General features: G+C 56.5%; 1 protein-coding gene across 5 annotated transcripts in view; it reads right to left on the reverse strand.

The window, feature by feature from the left end:
* Positions 1-25,171, reverse strand: part of HMCN2 (hemicentin 2) — a 177,547-nt gene that overhangs the window by 29,304 nt on the left and 123,072 nt on the right. For 2 of the 5 annotated variants that reach the window (XM_061154402.1, XM_061154406.1), the window contains exons 50-75: positions 24,528-24,701; positions 24,297-24,413; positions 23,664-23,806; positions 23,147-23,297; positions 22,344-22,559; positions 19,606-19,719; positions 18,799-18,986; positions 17,378-17,474; positions 16,461-16,622; positions 16,160-16,273; positions 15,197-15,399; positions 14,419-14,500; positions 12,536-12,667; positions 9,412-9,558; positions 9,160-9,319; positions 8,946-9,070; positions 7,880-8,063; positions 5,267-5,364; positions 4,464-4,730; positions 3,520-3,710; positions 2,987-3,068; positions 2,756-2,892; positions 2,048-2,189; positions 1,817-1,961; positions 887-1,014; positions 98-254 (exon numbers count right to left, since the gene is read on the reverse strand). In XM_061154402.1, coding sequence (XP_061010385.1) covers positions 98-254; positions 887-1,014; positions 1,817-1,961; positions 2,048-2,189; positions 2,756-2,892; positions 2,987-3,068; positions 3,520-3,710; positions 4,464-4,730; positions 5,267-5,364; positions 7,880-8,063; positions 8,946-9,070; positions 9,160-9,319; positions 9,412-9,558; positions 12,536-12,667; positions 14,419-14,500; positions 15,197-15,399; positions 16,160-16,273; positions 16,461-16,622; positions 17,378-17,474; positions 18,799-18,986; positions 19,606-19,719; positions 22,344-22,559; positions 23,147-23,297; positions 23,664-23,806; positions 24,297-24,413; positions 24,528-24,701 — 3,856 coding nt within the window. The remainder of the gene's footprint in view (positions 1-97; positions 255-886; positions 1,015-1,816; positions 1,962-2,047; positions 2,190-2,755; positions 2,893-2,986; positions 3,069-3,519; positions 3,711-4,463; positions 4,731-5,266; positions 5,365-7,879; positions 8,064-8,945; positions 9,071-9,159; positions 9,320-9,411; positions 9,559-12,535; positions 12,668-14,418; positions 14,501-15,196; positions 15,400-16,159; positions 16,274-16,460; positions 16,623-17,377; positions 17,475-18,798; positions 18,987-19,605; positions 19,720-22,343; positions 22,560-23,146; positions 23,298-23,663; positions 23,807-24,296; positions 24,414-24,527; positions 24,702-25,171) is intronic. The other 3 variants (XM_061154405.1, XM_061154403.1, XM_061154404.1) reach the window with 3 other exon arrangements.

The raw sequence follows: 25,171 nt of genomic DNA on the forward strand, positions 1-25,171 counted from the left end.
CTACCTCGGTTCTGACCCAGCTCCCCGTCTGTGAGATGGGCAATCCCTCCTCCACCCTGAGGGTCTCCTGATGTCCCCGGAAGTACCAGCTCAGCACCTGTAGGTGCCCTGATGCAGGCGGAAGTCCAACTTCTGTCCGTCCTTCCACCAGGCCACAAGGGGCTTGGGGGAGCCACTGGCCTCACAGGGCAGCGAGGCTGGGGTGTGAGCAGTCAAGGTCAGGTTGGAGGGGCCGGGGGCGATGGTTGGAGGCTCTGGGGAGAAAGCAGTGATCAGGAGACAGGGTGCGGAATGCAGGCAGCGGCAGAGGGTCTGGTGGGGCTGTGCCCAGAGAGTAAGTCAAGGAGCAGGGTTTACTCTTATCCCCTTCAACCCACTCCCAAGGAAGCAGGGACTGGGAGGCAGGAGAAACTCCCGGAGTGGGTCTTCCAATGGGCTCCCAAAGCTGGGGTGATGGGACCTTTGCTCACCGGAGGTTGGCATCTCCCTAACTACCTCTCCTTGAATGGGGCCTCCAGGGCAAAATTCCCCAGCAGCCTGCCTGAGGCCAGTGCTCAGCTCCTCCACCAAGGTCATCAATTGGATTGAAGAGCAGATTAGAGCCTCTGGCTCAGTGATTCTGAGTGTTATACAGCTTGTACATCTTTTCTCTCTCAATATAATAGTATAGTAGTAAGTGTATATGTTTGTATAAAAACAAATATGCATCTTTGAGTATACACACTCAAAACTTTTAACCAATGGGCTTCATAGTCAAAAAACATTTGGAGACCATTGCTCTTGACTCCTGACAGCTAGGATGACCCAGAAGCTAAGCAGGACCCGGCCCAGACAGGGGGTGGGTGCTGAAGGCAAAAAAACACACTTTCTTTACTCATCTACCTACCAAAGACCCGGAGGTCACGACCCTGCCGATCAGAACCTGCAGGGTTGGATGCCAGGCAGAGATAGTGGCCAGCGTCCTGGGCGAGGACTGGCTGGATCCTCAGGGAACCCTCGGACAAAACTTGAAACCTGGAACACAGGGAGGGGACGCCTGGTGGTGTGTCCAGCAAGACCCTCCCCTCGGTCCCTCACTTTTCCAGCAAGAGGGTGCTAACTCAAGAGTCCTGCAGGTTTGAGGCCAAGGTCTGGGTGGGGTGGGGGTCACGGCCATGGGCAGCAACCCACATGGCGACCTAGAACCAGAAAGGGTGAGGGGGGCTGCTTCCGGCCTTCCACGCTCCCACCTTGACCCAGGCTCTCCCCAAGAGCCCGCAAGCCCGCAAGTACCCTCACTCCTTCGGAGAACAGCCTCTAGATCAGGTCTGGCAACTGCCCTTTCCCAGGGGCCGGACTGTACTCTGTGATCCCACCCTTGGCCACGGCCAATTGGACTGGGGACGGACACACCCCGCAGGCCGGGCCAATGGAATTCTCTGCCCTGGGAATTTGGAACTGGGATTCACAGACAGCTCTCCAGGCTCTGCAACTTGTGTGAACAGAGGAGTTATAACTTGGGCGGCGTGGGAGGCTGGTGGGGGAGCATCCCTAACCTGCTCACAGAGAAAAAAGGTATAGACAATTGATCTGAGGGACAGAGAGGCCTGAAACTCACACACGGAAACAGAGGTTAGCAAGCGAGAGTCAAAACCAGACACAGACAGACAGACAGACAGACCGGGGTTCTCAGGCCTTTAACCAATGGGCATGTCTGCCCTTGGGTTCTGAGAAGACCCATGTCCTTTGTGCTCCAACTGACCAGGTGGGCTTCCACTTACAACCTGCAGAGAGGTACCTGAGCCCCTTCCTAAGGCCGCCCCTTGCCAGCACCCACCTGGGGCTCTCGGGATCCAGGGGGACCCCGTCCTTCAGCCAGCTCACGAGGGGCCGGGGGGCACCGTCTGCCTGGCAGGGCAGCAGGGTCGTCTGGTTCACAGAAGCATTCACTATAGGTGGTCCTGGCTGGATGGTGGGCACCACTGGAGGAGGGGCACAGAGAGAGCGGGTGCTGGGAGTCTGTTGCTCTCTGGAGGGTGGGCAGGGCGGGTGGGCTGGGAGCACTCACTGTGGACCTCCACATGGAAGGCCAGGCTGGTGCTGCCCGCCGCGTTGCGGGCAGTGCAGCTGTAGTTGCCGCTGTCGGCCGTGCTCAGGGCCTGCAGCTGGAGGAATCTGCCCTCCTCGGGGAACCGGGTGTGGGCATCTGCCTGGAGAGACCCCCCCACGGGGTGGCAGACCCTCATCAGTGCGGGGCTAGGCCTGGCCAGCCCCCCAGGCGGCAGGGTCATGGAACCAGTGGGACTGGCCCACAGCCCCTGCACCGGTGCCCAACTGAGGACTCTCTGGGGAAACAGGCTCCTTTGGGAGGGAAGGGCGTCCTCCCTGGAGCTCCGCCTTCGGGCCTGTTGCAGGGGGCTCATGCTCAGAGCAGGAGCTGGAGCCTCCCTCAGATCTACAGTCCTTGAATCCACAGCCTCAAATGGGCCTCCTCTCAGGGGTGAGCACAGAGAACCTCAGGAACGGGCCCCAGGCCACACAGTCACGAGGCCTGGCTCAAAGGTACAGTACAGACAGGCGTCAAAAGTCCTGGGTGCAAACCTTAGCCTCATCTCAGTGGCCCCGTCACCAATAGTAATATAACAATTTAAGAGGGCGGAGATACAATTTAACAGTCAGGAGAGCAGGCTCCTGGCACCCGGGAGCCAGCCTGCTCAGGGCCTGGGGCCCGAGAGGGACGGGAGGCAGCGCCCCAGGGGCCCAGCCTGCCACCCACCTGCAGCAGGACGCCCTCTCGGTGCCACTCGACCTCCAGTGCTGGGTCTGCTTCCACCGAGCACTCTAGAACCAGCTGTCCCGGGGCCAGGCCAACCACAAAGCGGGGGCCATGGGGCCCAATGACATTTGGGGGCGCTGGTGGGGCAGGAAGGGAGGGCATGAGAGATGGACTCGCCGCGGCCCGTCCCATTCTGCCTTCCTCTCCTGCCCCCGCTCCGGCACCCCATACCTTGAACTCTGACCCGGAAGCTCTTCTCAGCTTCACCGGCAGGGCTGTGGGCCAGGCAAGTGTAGAGCCCAGCATCGCCCACCTGGGGATGGAGCAGGGTGAGCAGCTGCCTCTGGCCCCAGCCTGCCCGCCTCCTGACCTGGCTTCCCACTTACACAACTAAGGGCCCAGGACTCAGACTCAGGCCTGTTGTCTGCCACCCCGCCTTTGCCACAAACCCATTCTCCTCTCTGGGACGTTCCTTCCCTATTACTGCCTCGCCCTTGTTTCAGGGCTAGGGCAGAGCTCGTCTCCTCCAGGAAGTCCCCCTTGACTGTACCAGTTCTTTCCTGGTTGGGCTAGGGATTTACCTGTTTCCGCATAAGCCTTGAGTCAGACCTGACTGGGGGTTCCCAAGGGCATGGCCCTGGGCCAAGGGGCTCATCTTCACATCCTCACACCCCAAACAAAAGGGGAGCTTGGCCGAACCTTGCCGAGTGCTGCTGGGCCCCTCCCCGCCCCTCCTCGTCCCGTGGCAGCAAGGGCAGCCGCACCTGCACACTCTCCACCTGGAGCATCCGCCTGGCCCCTTTGCCATCCTCTGGACTGCTCAGGGCCTGCCCATCCTTGTGCCAGGTGATGTTGGGTGCGGGGGTGCCCTGGGCATCACACAGGAGCTCCAAGGGGGTGCCGGGGGTCAGCAACAGCTCTTCGGGCTCGCCTGAGTCCTCGATGTAGGGGGGATCTGCAAGACACCCCGCCCTGGGTCAGCCTTGGGGGCCGTGTGGGGAGCACTGGGAGCTAGTGCTCCCCCCCTCCCCCACCACCCAGATGCTGACAGCAGACGGGCCGCAAACAGGCGGTGGTGATCGTGTTACTGCTGCTGCAGCTTACTTCTTCACTCGTGTCCAGCTCTTTGCAGCCCCATGGACTGTAGCCCACCTGGCTCCTTTAACCTTGGGATTTCCCAGGCCAGAATACTGGAGTGGGTAGCCATTTCCTTCTCCAGGGGATCTTCCCCACCCAGGGATCAAACCCATGTCTCCTGCATTGCAGGCAGATTCTTTACCACTGAACCACCAGGGAAGACCTGGTGATGGTGTTGGAGGGTCCTAAAAGCATCAGATCATGGGCTCATCTGCCTGGGGCAATTATCTATGTTTTAAAACCAACCAGAAAACAGGATAAAGGGAGATGCATCTTTTCAATGTGGCACAGCTCTTGCAAAATCTTGTGCTTGAGACCCAGAACCCCCGAGACCTCAGTGGCTTTTTACCTGCTTTACAAGGTTTGGGTGATGAGACTGGGGGGCACAGCCCCAGGAGAACGAAGAATCTGGGTCGCCAGACACTGCAGCCAGGTCAGCAAGGCCTGTTCCCCAAGCCCCAAGCCTCTGGGGTGCTCACCTCCCTCACCACCTTCTCCTTTTTCTCCCCACCCTGAGGACCCCCTGCCACCTCCAGCCCAGAAAAGCTGGCACTAGGGGCAGGCGACTCACCCATCACCGTCAGCTGGAAGTGCCTCCTGGCTTCTCCTGCCTCGCTCATGGCCACGCAGGAGTAGGTCCCTGCGTGTCCCGTTTCCGCTGACTCCAGCAGCAGGCCAGGCCCATGCTCCACGCTCGGGGGCAACAGTGGTTCCCCATCCTTCATCCATGACACAAAGGGTAGGGGGCTTCCCCGGGCTTCACAGGGGAGGAACACTAGGGAGCCACGGACCACTGCCACGTCATTCTGGAACTCAGCCGGCACCAGGACAGGGGGCACTGTGCAGAGCCAAAGAGTGAGCATGAGTCAATTTATTTGATGCCAGGTGGCCCCTGGACCTTTGCACAGGCTGTAACTATTGGCCAGAGTGCCCTTCTCCCGGTCTATTCCTTCTCATCTCCAGTCCATAACTTAGACCTCACCTCCTCCAGAAAGCCTTCCCTGAACCCCCAAGACCAGGTAAGGTGCCCCCTCGGTGCTCCCCTGGCATCCTCTCCTTCCCCTGGCATCACCAGTCACCTGGAATTTTAATTGTCTTTCTACAGAGCTGTTTTCCTTACCGACCTCCTAAGGTCAGTGGCCACCTCTGCTCACTGCTGTATCCTGGTGAGGCCCTGGCACGCTAGTGTCCAAGAACCACTTGTGAGATCAATGAAAGAGTGACTGAATGAACCAGGGGCTGAGTGTGTGTCCTGCCTTGACATCCCTGAGGGCCAACCCTCGGTTCTATACAGAGGGGCAGAGGGGCGGGGACAGGGCCTTGATTCTCACCCCTAAGGCCACAGGACCCGGTAACGCACCCCCTGCTCCGTACCGTGCACCTGCAAGACGAAGTGTCTGTTGGCCACACCTGCTGGGCTCGAGGCCACACAGGTGAAGGTGCCCGAATCTGCCGGTTGCGCCTGGGAAATCCTGACGCCCTCGAGCAAAGGGAGGGACGAGAGTGAGAGGGGGAGAAAGAGAGAGAGGGACTCAGACCCCTTTCTTTTCCATCTCGTCCCCAACATCTCACTGGCCAGAGGGCGGGGCTCTGAAACATACACCTGACCGGGTCCTGCCTCTGCTCAAACCCCCAGAATGAAGCCCGGGCTCCCCACCTCCACCCCTGCTGCCTTCTCTGCCCACCTCACTCTGTACCCAGACTTTCTGCTTCCCAGATTCTGAAGCTCCACCGTCCCTCCCCAGGGCGGCCTGCTATTCCCACCCCTTTCTTCTAGACAATCCCGCTCAGCTCTCAGGACTCATCAAGCATCTCTACTCACTGTCTCCACTGCCTGAACCCCTACTGTCTGTTGAATCCCCTTTCACCCTGACCACTCCTCCTGAGTTGCCTCTGTCAATGTCCACAGTGACCCTGAAATGTCTGTTATACCCGCCCTAACACTGGCAACCTGGGCACAGCCCACACTCGCTCCCTGGGGACTGCAGCCCATCCTGGCTTCCAACACCAGTTGTTTGGGGACCATCTCCAATCACCTATCTCCTAACTCCCGACTAGAGCATCCACTGCCTGGTTTCCATCTTTCCTTATGTCCAAGAACCTCTCCAACCAACACGAGGGAAGACAGCCCAGGTCTCAACCCTCAACCTGCTCCTCCCACTGTGGACCCGTCTCAGAAAATGGGAACTCAGCCTTCCAAGTTCCTGGATAAAGACCCCAGAGCCCTGCTCAACTACTCCCACCATCTCTCCTCTCTCCATGACGCCACCAGCTGGACCATCGCCATCACCCCCGTCACGTGGCTCTGACCCAGGCCCCCCCACCATGTCTCACCTGTATTATGACCAAAGCCCCAGAACACCCTCCTACTGAGCCCTCAGCCCTACAGCCTGCCTACAGTACAGTCTGCCTACAGTACAGTCTGCCTATGGTACAGTCTGCCTACAGTACAGTCTGCTGTCCACACTGCAGCCTAAGTCACAACTCAAAGAAATGAAAGTAGAGGCTCAAGTGGATACGTGCACTAGGATGTCCAGAGCAGCATTATTCACATTTTTTCAGCATTATTCACACAGCTGCTGAAATGTGGATGCAACCCGAGTGTCCACTGACGAGTGAGTGGATGGATAAAGGAAATGTGTTCTACGCACACCACGTGATATTATTCAGTCTTAAATATTAGGGTGGAAAGTTTGACACAAGCTACAGCATAGATGATCCCTGGGTCGTGAAGATCCCCTGGAGAAGGAAATGGCAACCCACTTCAGTATCCTTGCCTGGGAAATCCCCATGGACAGAGGAGCCTGGCAGGCTCCACAGGGTCGCAAAAAGAGTAGGATATGACTTAGCGACTAAACAGCAACATGTGCGAATCTTGAAAACATGATGCTAAGTGAAATAAACCTGTCACAGAGGACAACTACTGCATGATGCCGCTTACATGAGGGACTTGGAATAAGGCAAATTCATAGAGACAGAAAGTATGATGCTGGGCGCCAGGAGAAGGGGAGGGGTCGGGGAATTGGTGTTTAATGAGTCAGAGTTGCAGTTTGGGAAGATGCAAAGGTCTGGAGAAGGATGATGGTGATGGTTGCCCAACAGTGTGAATGTCCTTAATGCCACTGAACAGCGCACCTAAAAATGGTAGATTTTCTATTATGTATATTCTACTACTACAGACACAAAAGTCGAGCCACATCATGAGGCTTCTCTGCTGAAAACTCTCTCAGGACTCCCCTTCTCTCCTTAGGAAAACCCAAGTCTTTGGAAGCACTTACAAAGCCCTATGTTGCCTGACTGCCCTTCCCTTCATTAACCCTCCAATTCTGTTCCTAGAACGCACAGCCACATGCCCACCTCAGGGCCTTTGAACCTGCTCTTCCTGCCTGGGAGCTCTTTCCCATGGAATCCACTCACCTCCCCTTCTTATCTCGTTCTACATCTGCTCAAGTATCATCTCCTCTGAGTGCCTGCCACCGGCCACCCTAAAATTGTGCCCTCCATGGCCACTTCCTATCCCCTCACCCAGGCACACATCTCCTGTGACATGTCACTTTTATACTTGTCTATTTTCCATCCCCACAACTGCAGGAGCAGAGGCTTTGTCTTGATCACTGCTCCACCCCAATGCCTAGAACTGCACCTGGAACAAGCACTCCGAAGTGTTGCTGAATGTGTGAAGACTTTGCTCAGGCACCTTCTTCCAGGAAGCTTTCCCTGATTTCTCCCACCAGGGCTAGGCTGACTTAGGTGCAACCGGATGTCATCACCCAGATCTGTGCCTCCCCTACTGGGCTATGAAAACCTGAGGGCAGAGGCCACTTTCACTTCTGGAGTTCCATTTGGGTCCTCTCATTCCCCTCGTCAAAAACTTCTTTGTGTTTATATTATTTTCAGTCTAAAAGCCATTCAGTTGTGTTTTTAAGCAAGCTGCTTGAGGAGGATGCCTGGGGTCCTGGTTGGGGGGTTGGGGAACCAGCACCTTACCGGAGGGTGCGGCCAGAGCTGTGGAGGTAGGTGCGGTGGGAGAGCGGAAGGGGCAGGCCGTCCTTGAGCCAGCTCACGTGGATAGGTGGGGAGCCCCGGACAGGGCACGCCATGCTCACCAGATCGCCAAGCCTGTGCACCAGGGTCCCTGCACCCTCTGGCCCCTGCTCGATGGTGGGAGGCACTGGTGGGTGGGCAGAGAGGAGAGAAGGAGCAGTGACAGGGTCAGAGAGCTGGACCATAAAGAAGTCTGAGCGCCAGAGAATTGATACTTTCAAACTGTGGTGCTAAAGGAGACTCCTGAGAGTCCCTTGGACTGCAAGGAGACCAAACCAGTCCATCCTAAAGGAAATCAGTCCTGAATATTCATTGGAAGGACTGATGCCAAAGCACCAATGCTTTGGCCACCTGATTCAAAGAGCCGACTCACTGGGAAAGACCCTGAGGCTGGGAATGATTAGACAGGAGGAGAAGGGGACGACAGAGGATGAGATGGTTGGATGGCATCACAGACTCAATGGGCAATGAGTTTGCCCAAACTCTGGGAGATGGTGAAGGACAGGGAAGCCTGGCGTGCTGCAGTCCTTGGGGTCGCAAAGAGTTGGACATGAATGAGCGACTGAACAGCAAGAGCGAGGGGGTCAGGGGAGGGCGGGGTGGGCTCCCCCCAGGGAAGCCCCAGGAGATGGCACTGATATCTGGACTTCTGCCACCAGCAATCATCAAGTGGCAATCACCATGTGGTTCTCGGATCCACATCCACCCCCGGTGAGGATGACGCCCGTGGCGTGGGGGTGTGGCCTTGCCCTGTGGGTCTCTCCTTTATCCCCTGACTCGTTCGCTGTACCCCTGGAGCAATTGTGCCCCGGCCTGAGGATGAGGCAGAGGCCCAGAGAGGCCAGACGGGCCTGGCTCACAGAGGGGGCGTGGATGGGGGCTCACAGGTCCCCCCATCAGGGCCCTGTCTGCACCCTCCAGATAATCCAGTGGAGGCCCTGTGTTGGCCCAGCCGCTGCCATCCTGGGACAGCTGGACTGCCTGCCTCTTCTCGCCCTCAGCTGCTCACCCAGCACGTTGACGGTGTGGAGCCTGGCGTCCTCACCGGCCACGTTGTGGGCCACGCAGGTGTAGGCGCCCGAGTCTGAGGCCCTCAGGCCCTTCAGCACCAGGGAGCTGTTGTCCAGGTAGAACCTGTCAAGGGGAGAGAGAGCCGGGAGGCAAGCATGTGAGGACACGCAGGCCCGCCGCCTGGGACGGGGAGGGTGCTGGCCGGGCCTTACCAGGGGTAGGGGCCCAGGCTGAGGTCCAGCGGGCGGCCGTCCTTCAGCCAGACCACGTCCGGCGGGGGCTGCCCATAAGCCTCGCAGTCCAGCCGCACGTCCTGTCCCTCCAGGACGCTGTGCTCCTGAGTGGTGCCTGAGCTCCAGATCCGGGGGGCCACTGTGGTAGGGGCTGCGGTGAGGCCCTGGGGCAGAGGCTGGGGCTGGTGTGTGGGGAGTGGGACACGGGAGGGGCTCAGGGTGCGGACATACCCAGCACGGCCACCACGAAGTCCTTGCGGGCCTCAGCCTGGGCGTTCTCGGCCATGCACGTGTAGGTACCAGCCTGGTCTGGCTGCAGGTGACTCAGCTGGAGGCGGCCCCCCCGGGAGACCACACCATGCGCCACACTGCTCTCTGCTGGAAAGAGGGGCAGGCCTGGGCGTCATCTGCTCGGACCCATCACCCATGGTGCCACTATTGGGCCCAGACACAAAAATCACGTGACTCCCCGGGAGGGTGGTTAATCCCCACTCACAAGGCTGGAAAGACCCTGGGAACCCTTGAATTACCCACCCCTTTCTTACACTCATAGGGAAACTGAGGCCCAGACACATCACAGCCTTCCCCAGCCTGGGCACCTTTGATTGCTTCAGTCCGTATAACCAACCCCTCCATACACCCTTCCACTGGGGACATTTCTCCCCAAGGGATCCCACTCCTTTTATTGTCTACGACTTGCTCCTCTTCCTGTTGACTCTCAGGCCCAGCTCATCTCCCACCTCCCTTCCAATCTTTCCCTCCGCCCCCCTGGATCACAGCAAACCAGAACTCATTGACCTTGATGTGAGTCAAGTGAGGGGCTCCTCTGAGGCTCTGCTAAGGCTGCACACTCACCCCCACCTAGAATGCCCCCCCTCCCCCCACATCGTGTTCTCCAGCGGCACCTCTGCCCCAAAGCCTTCTCTAACTGCACCAGCCCAGGCTGGTCTGCCCTCCCCTCAGAGCCTCATCTGTCCAGCCAGCCCTTCAACACAAAATGTATTGAGCAACTACTACAAATCCAACAGCGAGCTCAGGAATCGAAGACGCGTGAAATGTGGTCCTGTCCTCAAGGAGTTCAAAATGCATCAGAGACAGTGACACGGGTACAAGCCCGTGTGCCTGGCCCTGTGGAACCCTGATGGAGCCTGGAGAGACGAGGCCAGGCTTCTGGAGGAGGTAAGCCTCAGCTGAGACTTGAAAGTGGGTCTGAATCAGCCAGGTGAAAGTGGAGGTGGTTCAGGGAGCCCAGGGTGGGTATTTCAGGAAGGAAATAGCATGTGCCAGGAGCTGAAGGCCAGAGAGAAGAGAGCCCAGAGCAAGGAAACCGTATGCCGTGCACTTGTACAAGAACATTCACGCATGTTATCCCTCACAGCCAAAGGTGGAAACAACACAAATGTCCATTGACTGGCAGACGGATAAACAAAATGTGATAGAGCCACACAGTGGAACGTTCAACCATAAAAATGAATGAAAAAATAAACTTAATGAAGAACTGACACATGCTACAACATGGATGAACCTTGAAACCATGGTGCTAAATGGAACAAGAGGCCACGTGTTGTGTGATTCCACATGTTACATGACGTGTCCAGAACAGGCAAGTTTATAAAGACAAAGTAGGTTAGGGGCTGCCTAAGGCTAGAGTGGTTACGAGTGAAGGTAATGGGTAAGGGATTTCCTTTGGGTGATAAACTTGTTCCAAAATTATAAACAATGAGGTCCTACTGTATAGCACAGGGAATTGTTCAATATCCTGTGATAAACCACAGTGGAAAAGAATATAAAAAAGAATGAGTATATATATATATATATAGGTATGCATGCATATTCAGTTGTGTCCAACTCTGCACCCCATGGACAGTAGCCAGCCAGGCTCTTCTGTCCATGGGATTCTCTAGGTGAGAATACTGGAGGGGGCTGCCATTTCCTTCTCCAGGGGATCTTCCCCACCCAGGAATCAAACTCACATCTTCTGCAATGACAGGCAGATTCTTTAAGGTTCTTTACCACTGAGCCACCTGGGAAGCCTATATATATGTATACATGTGCACACACACACACATGCATATATGTGTGTGTGTGTGTGTGTGTGTATATATATATATATATATATATAACTGAATCACTTTGCCATACAGCAGAAATTAACACAACACTGTAAATCAACTATACAACTCTACTACAATAAACTAGGAAAAATAAAATACACAGTTAAAAAAATGTTTCAAAATTGATTGTGTGTATGCTCTGTGAATGCAAAAAACAATTGAATTATACATTTTAATTGGGCAAACTGTACAGTATGTGAACTGTATCTCAGTAAAGCTGTTATGGAGAGAGACAGACACGGGCATATGCAAGGAGCTGAGAGCAGCTGGGTCTGTCTGGAGTACAGGGCAGGATGGAGGGGGGCTGGCCCCGGCCAGTGGGCCCTGGCCCCGAAGGGCTTCCTGGGCTGTGGTCCTGAGGACTCCAGCCACGGAAGGATTTTCAACAGATAACTGACGCGCCCAGACCTGCCCTTTGCCGTCCCTTCTGCCCCAGTGGAATCTGCACTGAGGCCTGGACGGGGCCCAGGAGACGAGTGTAGGGGCTGTGCCCTCACCCAGGGGTGTGGACCGTGGGGCTGAGATGGGAAAGGCTGTGGGTGGAGAGCAGGGCTGACCTCAGACGTGTTTACAGTGACAAGACGAGGCACCTACTGGCTGATGGGCGGGCGGGTTGGGGGAGAGTAAGAGTGGGGCAAGGATGGAGGCCTGGATGGGGGTGACCACCAGCAGGGCTGGACAGAGCTGCAGTGCTGGAGGAGGAGCAGCTCTGGGGCCAACGTGGAGCCCAGGGTCAGGCCAGCTGTACCCTCAGCACCCACTGTGTCTCTGTCCTGTGGACACAAACACAGGAGCTGCCAAGCACCCATGTGAATGGTCCTCAATGTTGGGATTTCAAGGCCAACAGGGTTGAGAGACAAATGGGGGAATGGATCAACAGGTGCTGCCAGCTTTTGATTTTGCCAAAAGCAAGTACAGTTACAAACCCAACTATCCCCTTTCTGCTTTCATTGCCATTTCATTAAATAAAGAAACTTGTTGCTGTTGTTTTAGTCGCTAAGCTGTGTCTGACTCTTTTGTGACCCCATGGACTGTAGCCCGCCAGGCTCCTCTGTCCATGGGATTTCCCAGGCAAGAATACTGGAGTGGGTTGCCATTTCCTTCTCCAGGGGATCTTCCCAACCCAAGGATCTAACCTGTGTCTCCTGCATTGGCAGGCAGTTTCTTTACCACTGAGGTACCAGGAGAGTCCCAAATGAAGAAGTACTTGGCAGCAAAATGATAAGGACTGAGGGACTCACCGACAGGCATCCTGTCCTTCAGCCAAGTAACAGTAGGTGCAGGGACCCCAGTCACATCACAGCTCAGGACCAGGGGGCTCCCAGCCACCTGGCTCACGGTCTCCGTCTCTGGGTTCTCAAACGTGGGGGGCACTGCAGGAGAGAAGCCAGATTCCCAGAATCCTATGACTCTGCCCCCTACTTCCTTCCTCCCAGGCTGATCAGGGATGCCTGAGAAGCATTTCCCTGTGGTTAGGAGCTGACATTTTATGTTTTGCCATTGATGTGGATATGAGTTATTTTATCCACAAACATAAATACGACCAGCAGCTGGCTATTTCAAAACATTTACAAAGCAGAGCCCAGAGGGGACCACTTAGCTGAAGGATGGTAAATACGTGACTATTGCACCAGCAGGCATTAACCTATGCCAGGGCAGACATCACTAATCGATCCCAACACTCTCTCCTGCTCAGCCAGCATGAAATTATGCACCACAGGCAGCCACTGCCAGTGGAACACAGATGGCTGTGCTTAGGATGAAACAGCTCTCTCAAGGACTGGAATTCCACCCTCCCCCTGTTCATCAAGGTGGCCATTAGGAGAAGGAGCTATGAGCTTAGAGCAGCAGACTTGGTATCAATAATTTTCAACACTGGCATTCAGTATGGTCAGGGTTGGATCCATCCACTGTCCCTGTGCTGGGGAAGCTGCAGGCTTTGGCATCTGCGGCAGATAGCTGGTGTCTCTCTACCTGTCCTTCCCATCTCACACAGGGTCACTCGGGTAGAAACTACATTTCCCAGTCTTCTTTGCAGTCCACTGTGGCCAGCTGCTCAAGTTCTCTGTGTCTACTCATTTCTGCTTCATGGGCTGGGATACAATGCAACGTGTGTATGCTGAATCACTTCAGTTGTCTCTGACTCTGAGAGCCCATGGACTGTAGCCCGCCAGGTTCCTCTGTCCATGGAATTCTCCAAGTAAGAATACTGGAGTGGATTGCCATCTCCTCCAGGGGATCTTTCTGACTCAGGGATTGAACCTGAGTCTCTTCTGTCTCCTGCATTGGCAGGCAGTTTCTTTAACCCTAGCGCCACCTGAGAAAGCCCAAAGATGCAATGCAGACAGGGACAACCCCCAGGGAATGGGAGATTAATAGGATGGAAGGATCTTGGTCCCTAAATTAGCATTTGGTAAGTCCAGAGCTACCCTCCAGCCCAGATCCTCACTTCTAGGCTTTTGGATGACAGAGGTAAACTTCTCTCTTCCTTGATGCACTATATTTTGGAGTCTTTTTGTTACACAGCTGAGTCTATTCCCTAACTGACACAACATCTGACCACAAGAAAATCTGACCAAGCCTTCATCCTTTGCTTCCCTAGGCAGTTCCGACAAGCTCTCCCTTCACCCCCAGCTTGAGCCACACCCAATGAAATGCCCATTTATATTCCATCTTGGGCTGCTAGGACAAGTGTCTCAGGACTCAGGTGGGGATGACATGGTCCCAGGACTCCGAGGGTCTGATCTTTTAGGGCTCTGTCCCAGTGCTCCCATCCTGGGCCCTGTGCCTGGCCATTTCTAGACACAGTCATGGCAGACCATAGATGGGTCGCTTTCTGCATGCCTAACAGGCAGGTCCTATTTTTGGCTCCTTTTACTGCAGGTAAATCTGAGGCTCAAAGGGACAAGGTCACTCAGAGCAAGTCATCAGTGGAGTCCTGTTAGGATCCTGATCTTGTGCCTGATGTTTTCCAAAAAGATCCTGATCTTTTCAATTCCAGATCTTGTGCCCTAAACACTCAGCAACACGCTTCCCTTTTCAGCCACTGCCCTTCCCATCCTTGGTAGTCCCATGTGCTGCCAGGGGTCCCACAGTGGTGTTTGGAGTCTGGTCCCCAGCTTACCCTGGACCGTGAGGCTGAAGGCCCGCATGGCCTCCCCGGCTGCATTGCTGACTCTGCAGCTGTATAAACCTTTATCCGACACCTGGGACAGACAGAGCACGTGATGTCAGTGTGCATGTGGTGGGGGTGGGCTCCCCCCAAACCTCCAGGCCCCAGAACCTTCCAGAGCAGGACTCCTCTAGTATACTGGTCATGCCTGGGAGACCCAAGAGGGAGATGGGACTTTCTGGCCTTTCCCAAATTCTAGAGATGCAGGAGGGATGAGAGAAGGTGGGTGCAGAGGACCCAGACCTCACCCTCCCCTGGGTCTGCATGTCAGCTGAGCCAGGGCGAGAAGGTTCCTTCACTGTGGGGATGGAGCTGAACCCAGAGAGGGGAGCCCTGGGTACAGTTCCAGAGGAACAGCAAATATTCACCCAGTGAACACTTGTGGGTATCTAATCCACCAGGGAGGGGGGTGGCAAGTAGAACCAACTCCCCAGGAGTCATAACCCGAGGGGCCTGGAGAGGCTTCTGGATCCTGGGGAAACAGGCAGGCGGCAGGGCCCGGATCCGCTCAAAGTTGTTCTGTGGGCCAGTGTGGAGCCAGGCCTGGGATCCGGGGCTCTTTCTGCATCTCCCACCCCCGAGGCTGCTAATCACCTTGGACCGGGGTTCTTTGGGCCGAGGAGGAAACAGGCCCCACATCCTGCCACCCAGATGCCCACCTCCCCCTGGTACACCAGGAGGTGACAGCCCCAGGGCTGCCCGGGGCTGCCCGCACGACCAGACAGCTCACCTGGGCATCCTGGATCTCCAGCCTCTGCCCACCCAGCAGAGCTTGGATTCGCTCTGCCAGGACCAGGGGCTGCCCGTCCTTCTGCCAGGCCACAGTCGGCGCGGGGAGCGCGTCTGTCTCACAGCTCAGGACAGCCTTGTCCCCCGCACTCACCAGGACCGCATCCTGGGGTCTGCTGGGCGCCTGCCGGAAGGTGGGGGGAACTGGGACAGGAGACGAGCTGAGTGAGGGGCCAAGGCCTTCCCCTGTCCGCCCCAACCCCCCCCGCAGGTTAACCGTCTATGGAGAGAAAGGGTCACACAGCGGACCCCACCCCAGGGGACGGTACTGACTCAGGGGGCTGGACTAAGAGAATCCAGGCCGGCACACCGAGGACCTGCTGGGTGACCTGGGAAGTGCCTCTTGCCCTCTCTGGGCTCCGCCTCCCAATTGGGGTACATGCGTGCTGAGTCACTTCAGTCGAGTCTGACTCTTGCGACCCCATGGACTGTGACTCACCAGCCTCCTCTGGCCATGGGATTTCCCAGGCAAGAATACTGGAATGGGGCTCTGTTTCCTCCTCCAGGGGATCTTTATGACCCAGGGATTGAACCCCGCATTGGCAGGCAGATTCTTTACCAGTGAGTGACCAGGGAAGAAGTCCTGGCGCTGGGCTAAATGCTCACATACCACCATCTAATCCTAAACCAACCATCACCTTATAGTGATGGGAGACTCAAGGCTCAGAGAGGGAGAGTTGACTTGCCCAAGGTCACAGAGCAAGGAAGCACACCGCTGAATTTCAAACCCAAGGGCGTCCAAGTCTAATAACCAGGAAGCTAACCCCACGGTGCCCCTAGACACCACTGCAGCAGACCGCACAGTGCGTCCCCGGCTCCCCCGGGGCCGGCTGCCCCTCCCCTGACTGTGCTGACGGAGGGGTGTGAGGGCTGATGGGAGGAGTAGGGGACAGACGGCACGCACCCAGCACGCTGAGCTGCACCAGCTTCTGGTCTCGGCCGGCGGCGTTGAGGGCCTCACAGGTGTACGTCCCAGAGTCCGATAGCTGAGCCCGAGCCAGCTGCAGGGTGTGGGTGCCTGCCAGGGGTGGTGGGAGGACGGTGGGCAGCCAGCGCTTGGCACCAGTGAATAGGCCCCAATCCCCAGACCCCACGCCCGCAATCCTAAAGCCCTGCCAGACCCCCAGTTCTGTCCCAGGTTTGGGGAGGCTACTCGGCCTCCCCACAGAGCCTCCAAGCCAAGCCTCCAGCCTCAGTTTACCCACCAGGCAGGAGGAAGCCCTCTTCTCCCAGGGAGAGGGTCCGGCTGTCCTTGTACCACGTGACCTCGGGGCTGGGGTGAGCACGGACTTCGCAGGGCAGGGAGACGCTGCTGTTGATGGTGGCGGTGATCTGCTCCGGGTTCGGACCTGTGATTCGTGGTGGGACTGTCCCCACGGGGCAACCGAAATAAAGAAAGACGTGACAATGCAGACCGGCAGGGAGCCGACGGCCACAGGGTGATGCACGGGCCTTCCCGGCCTCCTGGCACTTCAAACCAGCTCTTGTTCATCTTCCTCATCTTGTAGAGGAGAACGTGGGGCTCAGAGATCAGAGAGGGAGCGTCATTTTTCCAAGGTCACTCAGCTGCTCAGTGGCAGGGCCAGGATATCCATTCAGTTCAGGCATGAGTCCTAGACCTTGAGTGCCGAACGCTGTCATCCCTCTGCCCCTGAGGCCACAGTTGCCCCATGTCTGGAGCCAGAGCTCTCGGCCCCGAGATGCACATGTCATAGGAACGCAGAGGTTGACAGGGCTGACTCCGGGGCGGGGAGACCCTCACTGAGTAACATCTCTGAGACTGCTTCCATGGCCCTAAAATGGGACCCACCTTTCGGCTTTGAGCCCAGGAAAGTAAGTGCTCTCAGAGTAAATGATCAATCATGGTGCTGGAAAGGCCTCGAAAGAGCCATTATTCTGAGAGCCTCCAAGGTTGCTTAAGATGGTTTCTAGTGGCCAGGGTCCCCCAGAGCTCTCTGTCCTGGGGTAAGGCTGGCACAGGCCGAAAGCCCAGGATGCTGGAAAGACCGCAGTGTTCTGCCTGCCTGCCTGGTGAGCCCATGGAATGCGCCACGGCTGACTCAGAGGACCAGCCCCTGCTCAGCTGCGGAACCCGCGGGGGTTGCCCGCTCGCCCGGCTCACCTTGCACCCTGAGTGTGAAGAGTTTCTCTGCGGAGCCTGCGGGGTTGTCGGCCACACACATGTAGCTGGCAGCGTCAGCCACTTCTGCCGTGGAAACCTGGGGGTGCATGTCACCAGCCCGATGGCTCTGGGCTCCCCAGAAACTGTGAGGGCTCCCTCCCACCCATCCCAGGCACGGCAGGCACCAGGTGGAGGCCCCCTCAGAAGACCACCTTTGTCTACACGGAGCAATGCTTAGGGAGGTCACCCCACGTCCAGCTAGGGCTGTCTGTGACATTGGGGGGTGTGGGGCTGACAGATGAGTCCCTGTAGCAAACTGAGTGGTGACCACGGCCCCCTCCTCCAGCCCCGGGGAGGGTGCTCTGTGCTACGCTTGGCTCTAGGGGTCCCTGTAGGGGTGTCTGGATGCTGGGGGCCCGAGGTGCTGCCTGAGGTCCCAGGTGCCCGCACGGCTCTGTGGGCATCCGATGGCCTTCCTAAGGAAGGCTGCTCTGTGCCACGCTGGCTCCAGGCGTGCCAGCCTCTGCTCCTTTTCAGGGGCTGCGAGCAGCCCTCCAAGGCTCCTCACATACGGTTCTTTGGTGAATTAAATAATTAAGTAAAAGTGAAAGAAAGTGAAAGTGTAAGTCGCTCAGTCATGTCTGACTCTTTGCGACCCCATGGGCTATACAGTCCACGGAATTCTCCAGGCCAGAATACTGGAGTGGGTAGTCTTTCTCTTCTCCAGGGGATCTTCCCAACCCAGAGATTGAACCCTGGTCTTCCGCATTGCAAGCAGATTTTTTACCAGCTGAGCCACAGGGGAAGCCCAAGAATACTGGAGTGGGCAGCCGATCCCTTCTCCAAGGGATCTTCCCAACCCAGAGATCGAACCCAGGTCTCCCACATTGCAGGCAGATTCTTTATCAGCTGAGCCACAGGGGAAGCCCAAGAATACTGGAGTGGGCAGCCGATCCCTTCTCCAGGGGATCTTCCCGACCCAGGATAATTAATTAAACCCTGAATTAAATCCCAGGGGTCCCAACACAGTTCCAAGCAAAGAGCTTCAGATGATGGCAGTTCGTTGGTCCCCAGACAAGCAGAACTGAGTCACTGTAGCAGCTACCTTTATTTATTTATTTCTTGATCATGCCACAGGGCATGTGAGATCCTAGTTCTCCAACCAAGGATCAAACCCATGGCCCCTTGCAGTGGAAGCACTGGAAATGCAGAGTCTTTTTTGCTTTTGTTTTTAAATAAGTCTTTTTTTAAAGTATTTTTGGCCACACCCTGCAGCATGGGGGATCTTTGTTCTGCCCCCCAACTAAGGATTGAACCCAAGCCCTTTGTTGGCAGGAAGGCAGAATCTTAACCACTGGACTGCCGCCAGGGAAGTCAGCCGCTGCCTTTAGCCTGAGCAGGGGTTAGGGGGTCGCCCTGACCTGTAAGATTCGCCCGTCTTCCAGGACCTGCAGCCGTGGGCTTGGGGAGAAAGGCAGCCCATTCTGGAGCCACGAGATGGTGGGCGCAGGGTTGCCCAGGGCTGGGCAATACAGGCTGACGGTGCTGTTGGCATTGACGGTCACCTCCTCTACAAGCTCCTCCGTTTCACCCAGGATCACGGGTGGGGCTGGGGGCGGGGAGAAGAGGGTGAGGAGCGGGCAGCCCCCTTGGGAAAGGCCCCAGGAGGAGCGGGGTGTGAAGACGAGAGGTCTTGGTGCCAGGTGCTGGCTGGGGCTCCTTGAACCCTGCCCACAAAGCCCTTCCGAGCCCTGAGACGGCTGAGGAATCCAGGCCACAGAGAGGGCTGTGATTCACTCAGGGTCACACGGCTAGCAAGCAGCTCATGTGTGCTGAGTCACTCAGCCGTGTCCAACTCCGCAATCTCATGGACCATAAGCCCACCAGGCTCCCCTGTCCCTGGGGTTCTCCAGGCAAGAACGCTGGAGTGGGTAGCCATTCCCTTCACCAGGGGATCTTCCCGACCAGAGGACGGAACCCACGTCTCCTGCCTTGCAGGCAGACTGTCTACCGTTTGAGCCACCAGGGAAGCCCCAGAAGCAGCTCACTTGGAATCCGAACCCAGTCCGGTTTGGTTTCAGGATCCGAGCTTGTAAGCCCTGCATCATCCACTTTGGAGAATGGCAGGACTACAGCTGCTCTCTACTTGGCCCCCTTCTGGGGGGCCCTCACGGGGCCTTAGACCTGAGCCCGCTCCCTGCCGCCCACCCCCAGGCTGGGCCACTCACTCAGCACCAGCAGCTCGTAGTGTAGCCAGTCCTCACCCGCCTCGTTGGAGGCCCTGCATGAGTACCTTCCCGCATCCTCCGCCCGCACCAGGGGGATCTGCAGGACCCGGCCTCCTGCAGGGACATGGGGGTAGACAGAGGTCTCAGCGGGAACCAAGAAACCTGCTCTTCCCCCTGGAGGGGGCCCGGGACACATCACCGCCCCGCTCCCCGCACTTCACCTGTGACATGCAGAGGAGCACCTGCTGTGCCCGGGGCCACGGTCGGTCGAGAGGGTCAGTCAAAGCGGTAACGGCTTGCTCTGCACCAGGCCCCGGGCTCAGCACGTCCCGGCCTCCCACTGTGTGCTGCCACTACTCCCGTCTTACAGATGGAAAATCTGAGGCTTCCTAAGAGTACCTGGCAGGGCTGAGCCCAGGCCCTTGATGAAGGCAGAGAGCTTGGCACAAGCCTGTGCAGAGGCTGTAGTGGTTGGAGGTGGGGGCTCTTGAGGGGCGTCACCTGGGACCCTCTGTGATCGAGAGCCAGCCAGGGCCAGACTCTGGCATTGAGGGGGGGCTGGAACTGGTGTCTAGCAGGAGCGGGGTTTGGGTCACTGTGTGCTCAGGATCCTGGGTTGCGGGGTGGCCAGCCCAGGATGTGATGGGCTATGAGCAGGGTTAGATCCAGGGGCTCATTATATGCAGAGCCAAGGGGTGGTAGCCTGGGCTGGGGAGGCCGTGGCCATGGTCAAGGGAGAAGTCACTTAATGTGTGAGATTAATCTATGAACAGGGCCAGAATTAACATCAGCGGTGACTATGACCACTGTATGCCCAGGATTAGGGGCTCTGTGGCCAGGGTCAGAGGCCAATGGTGGGACTGGGGGGTCAGCATGTGACTGAGCTCTCTGTGGCCCCAGGTCAGAGGGCAGTGGCCAGGTTAAGGGGTCAATAACATCTTTCTGTAAGCACTGCCTCTCCCAGATCTCCAAGGGGTCGCCTTCTTTCACAAGTACCAAAGTCCAAACCCTGGCATGACTATGTTCATCCTACAGACCACCTCATCCTTCCCTCTACCACCGGCGTCACCACGGACCCACGTCTGGCAGGCCACCGTGTGACCGCAAGCCAGGCGACCACCCCAGTGGGGCTCTGTGTCTGGGACTCCTCCCAGTCCTGGACCCCGCCGGGGAAGCCAGGCCTTTCTAAGCCCCATCCCCAGAGCCCTTTAATTCAAAGCCGTCCGTAAAGAACTATGCTAAGACAAAGCAGTTGTTTAGGCAGGACATGGAAGCAAGTTAGATGCCCATCAACTGATGAGTGAATAAAAAACATGTGGTACATAAGCACAATGGAATGTTACTCAGCCATAAAAAAGAAGGGATTTGAGTCAGTTCTAGCAAGGTGAATGAACCTAGAGCTTGTTATATACATAGTGAAGTAAGTCAGAAAGAGAAAAACAAATATGGTATATTTACGCATATATATGGGATCTAGAAAAATGATACTGATGAACCCATTTGTGGGGAAGGAATGGGGACACAGTTGTAGAGAATGGACTTGTGGACACAGTGGGGGAGGCAGAAAGAAAGTGAAAGAAAGTGAAGTCGCTCAGTTGTGTCCGACTCTTTGCGACCCCATGGACTGTAGCCCACCAGGCTCTCTGTCCATGGGATTCTCCAGGCAAGAATACTGGAGTGGGTTGCCATTTCCTTCTCCAGGGAATCTTCCCGACCCAGGGATTGAACCCAGGTCTCCCACACTGCATGCAGGCGCTTCAACCTCTGAGCCACCAGGGAAGCCCAGGTGGGACAAATGGAGAAAGTAGCATCAGCATAAATACAAAATATCCACGAGATGGATAGCTGGTGAGAAGTCGCTATGTAGCACAGGGAGCCCAGCCTGGTGCGCGGTGAGACCTGGAGGGATGTAGTGGGGGAGGGGAGAAGGCCTGGGAGGGAGGGCTGTACTGTATGATTTATGGCTGATTCGCGTTTTGCATGGCAGAAACCAGTACAACACTGCAAAAATTAAAAATGTTTTAAATATCAAAAAAGAAAAAGTGTTTATGTTCTTAACAAAAAAGCAAGTAACTTTAAAAGATTCTTTACCAACTGAGCTCTCAGGGAAGCCCAACTTTAAATAAACAAATATGTAAAGCAGGAAAAAGACATAAGAAGGTCACAGGACAACCTGAAGGGGTGGGAGGTGGGAGGCAGACTCAAGAGGGAGGGACGTACGTATGCTTACGGCTGAGTCGAGTTGATTCGAGTTGATTATATGGCGGAAGCCAACACAATGTTATAAAGCAACTGTCCTCCAATTAAAAATAAATGATTATTTTTTAAGGTCACATGAGCCATGATCTTGGATCCTGGGTGGGTGTCGGAGCCCCATGAGAGCTTCTTCAACATTTGGGGTCTTAATAAAGGAACTGCCCCCTCCCCCCAGAAAAAGGGGCCAGGACATTACAGATCTCGAAGCCCAGAGGTGGGCGTGGTGCAGATGAGGACCTCTGTTCTAACCAGAGGCAGAAGGGGATCCTGTTCTTGCCTTCAAACTAGTAAAGGACTTCTAGCCCCAGTTTATGAAAGGCGGCTGAGGTCCAGAGTGGTCAGATGCCCTGCCGGGGTCAGACAGCAAGCAGCAGGCCGGAGACCTCAGGCCGCAGCGAAAAGAGAGGAGGCCAGCTCTGGTGTGGGAGTGGCCCCGGCGCCTGCCTGTACAGGGCCCGCGCTTCCATGCAGCCCCGGCCTACCTTGCAGAATAGACACCCCATCCTCGATGGAGAGGGGGTGGTCCTCCCTGAACCAGGAGAGCTCCGGGGCTGGCACCGCATTGGTGTCGCAGTACAGGTAGGCGGGGTTGTTCTCCACGACCTCCCGGTATTCCGTTACCCTACCCCGGGCCTCTTCCTCCCGGAACGGGGTCTCAAAGACTGCAGTGGCATCGCTCTTGTGGAACATGGGGGGTACTGGGGAGCAGGGGACAAAGCCGTCAGGACACACCATTGAGAGATGGGCATGAAGCTCTGCTCAGAGATTCCCGTCCCAGCCTCACCCAGGCAGGGATATCTCACCATTCGAGCCAATCCCTTCCATTAAAGCAGTTTTTGTTTTTGTTTTTTAATGGTCTTTTTTCTTCATTATCAGCTATTTTTTTTAAAAGATCTTTTTTTCTGATGCAGACCATTTTTTAAAAGTCTTTAGTGAATCTGTTACAATATTGCTTCTGTTTTATGCTTTGGTTTTTTTGGCCACGAGGCCTGTGGGATCTGAGTTCTCGGACCAGGAACCCACACCTGCTGCATTGGAAGGGGAAGTCTTAACCACTGGATCACCAGGAACGTTCCCTGATCACCCATATTTTACAAGGATAAAACTAAGGCCTGGGGGACAGTGATGTCCCGGTCCCCAGGTCAGTTCATGAAAGAGCCCAGGCCAGGGTTCAGGGGGACCAGACGTGCAGACAGCGATGAGAACAGAGCCCTCCTGCCAGGCCTCCCCAGAAGCACTGACATCCCCCAAGTCCCACTGACCCCCGCCCCGTGGCCCCACTCACCCTGGATGAGCACGTTGAAGTCCTGGTCATCCTCGCCTGCCACGTTGGTGGCCACGCACAGGTATCGCCCAGAATCCGAGACCTGCGTGGGCTGGATCTGGAGCAGCCGTCCTCCGCCGAGGATGCGGACACGCAGGTTGGGGGTCACAGGCTGGAGGTGGAAAGAGGGGGGACGGAGGTCAGGACTGAGGGGTAGAAAGCACCCAGATGAGTGTACTTACATTTTCACACGATTTTTAAAACACCACATAAAGTGGTCAGAGCACCCTGACAATTCTGTAACACCAGACCCACAGAACATAAAAATCAGAAGAGAATTCAGTGAGTGAATATAGGGTTTCATGTTTATGAGACTTGTTTTCTATAAAGAGTTGAACTTCTTATTAAAATATAAAGGACGGGGCAGGGCCCAGGACAGCTCTGGGGCCTGCTGCTATGACTGCCTTTTCTGGAAGGTTCTGCAGATGAGGGGGACCCAGACTGAGAATCTGAGGCCACCAGGGGCTCCTGATCTTACCTGTCCGTCCTTGTACCAGCTGATGGTGGGCGGGGGCACGGCCCAGCACTCACACTCCAGGGTCAAAGTGCTATTAACCTTGGTCTTCACTTCCTTCACACTGACCTCCCCCAAGGGGTCATCTTTGGAGATGGAAGGGGGAACTGAAAACCATAAAGGAGTCTGAAGAGCAGGCCGGGAGAAGAGGTGTTGAGACCCTACACTCCCCCATCCCAGAAATTGGGGGCTGGCTCCCCAGAGCAGAGGAACAGGGAGCCTGGAAGCCCACCTGCTCCTGGGAAGAGATGGTTATGGGACAGGGCAGGTCTGAGGCAGGAGAATTCCTGGGGTGACCTCTGGGGACCCTTCCGGGGTACCAGGTCTCCAGCTGTGGGTGCTATTATTGCACTGCAGTGTGAGTGGCAGAGGAAGCCAGGACTGCTGTGGGTCTAGGCATGCACGTGGCCCTGTCCTAACTCACTGGATCCCTCCTCCTAAGCTCTAGGCCCTGAATGGACTGAGCTGGCCTGGCTGGCCAGGGACCATCAGAGGAGACAAGCCACGTGAAGGCACCCGGGGTGTCCAGTGCAGCCCCGGCTTTCCCGGGCAGCCTCCTGCCCCTCCAGCTGGTGCCCTGGAGGGGCCCTGACTCACTGAGGACTTCCACGTGGTAGTTCTTCACGGCCTCGCCCAGCTCGTTGGTGACCACGCAGGTGTACTGGCCTGCATCTTCCTTCTGGGCATTCAGGATCTGCAGCCCGTGGGTGCCTGCTTGGGGTAGGGCAGCGGCCAGGGTCACCCCCGGGTTCCCTGCCTCTGACCCAGCCTGATGACGTGTCACCTGCTCCCCGCCTCTTTGCCCCCCCATCCCCTCGAGGGCATCACCTGGGAGCAGCTGGATGTTGTTCGAGGCCTCAAAGGGGGCCCCGTCCTTCATCCAGGTGATGGTGGGGGAGGGAAAGGCCAGGGCCTCGCAGATCAGAGAGATGGGGTTGTTGATGGTCACAGTCACCTCCTCGTCCACGCTGTCCTCCGTCACTCCCAGGATGGTGGGAACCACTGCGGTGGGGCAAGGGGTGTGCTCCTGAACGGGGATCCCCCACCCTGAGCCCGAGGACCCAGGAAAGTCTGAGACCCTGGTGCTGGGCTTCGGAGCTGTTGTTTGCATTACACAGATGGGAAATGAGGCTCAGAGGAACCACGCCCTGGGCAGCCAGACTTCAATTCAGGCCTCGGTGGCCCAGAGCCCAGGCTCTCCCTTGCTAAGCAATATCATAGGGGAAGGTGGCCAAGTCTGCCTCTGTCTCCCCAATGGGCTCTTAACATCCATGCGTGTGCAGGCTCAGTTTTGTCCAACTCTTTATGACCCTGTGGACTGCAGCACACCAGGCTCCTCTGTCCACGGGATTTCTCAGGCAAGAACACTGGAGTGGGTTGCCATTTCCTCCTCCAAGGGATCTCCCCGACCCAGGGATAGAACCCCGTCTCCTGAGTCTCCTGCATCGGCAGGCGGATTCTTTACCACTGCG

Source organism: Dama dama, chromosome 11 (genome assembly GCF_033118175.1).
Source record: "Dama dama isolate Ldn47 chromosome 11, ASM3311817v1, whole genome shotgun sequence".
NCBI classification, from domain to species: domain Eukaryota; kingdom Metazoa; phylum Chordata; class Mammalia; order Artiodactyla; family Cervidae; genus Dama; species Dama dama.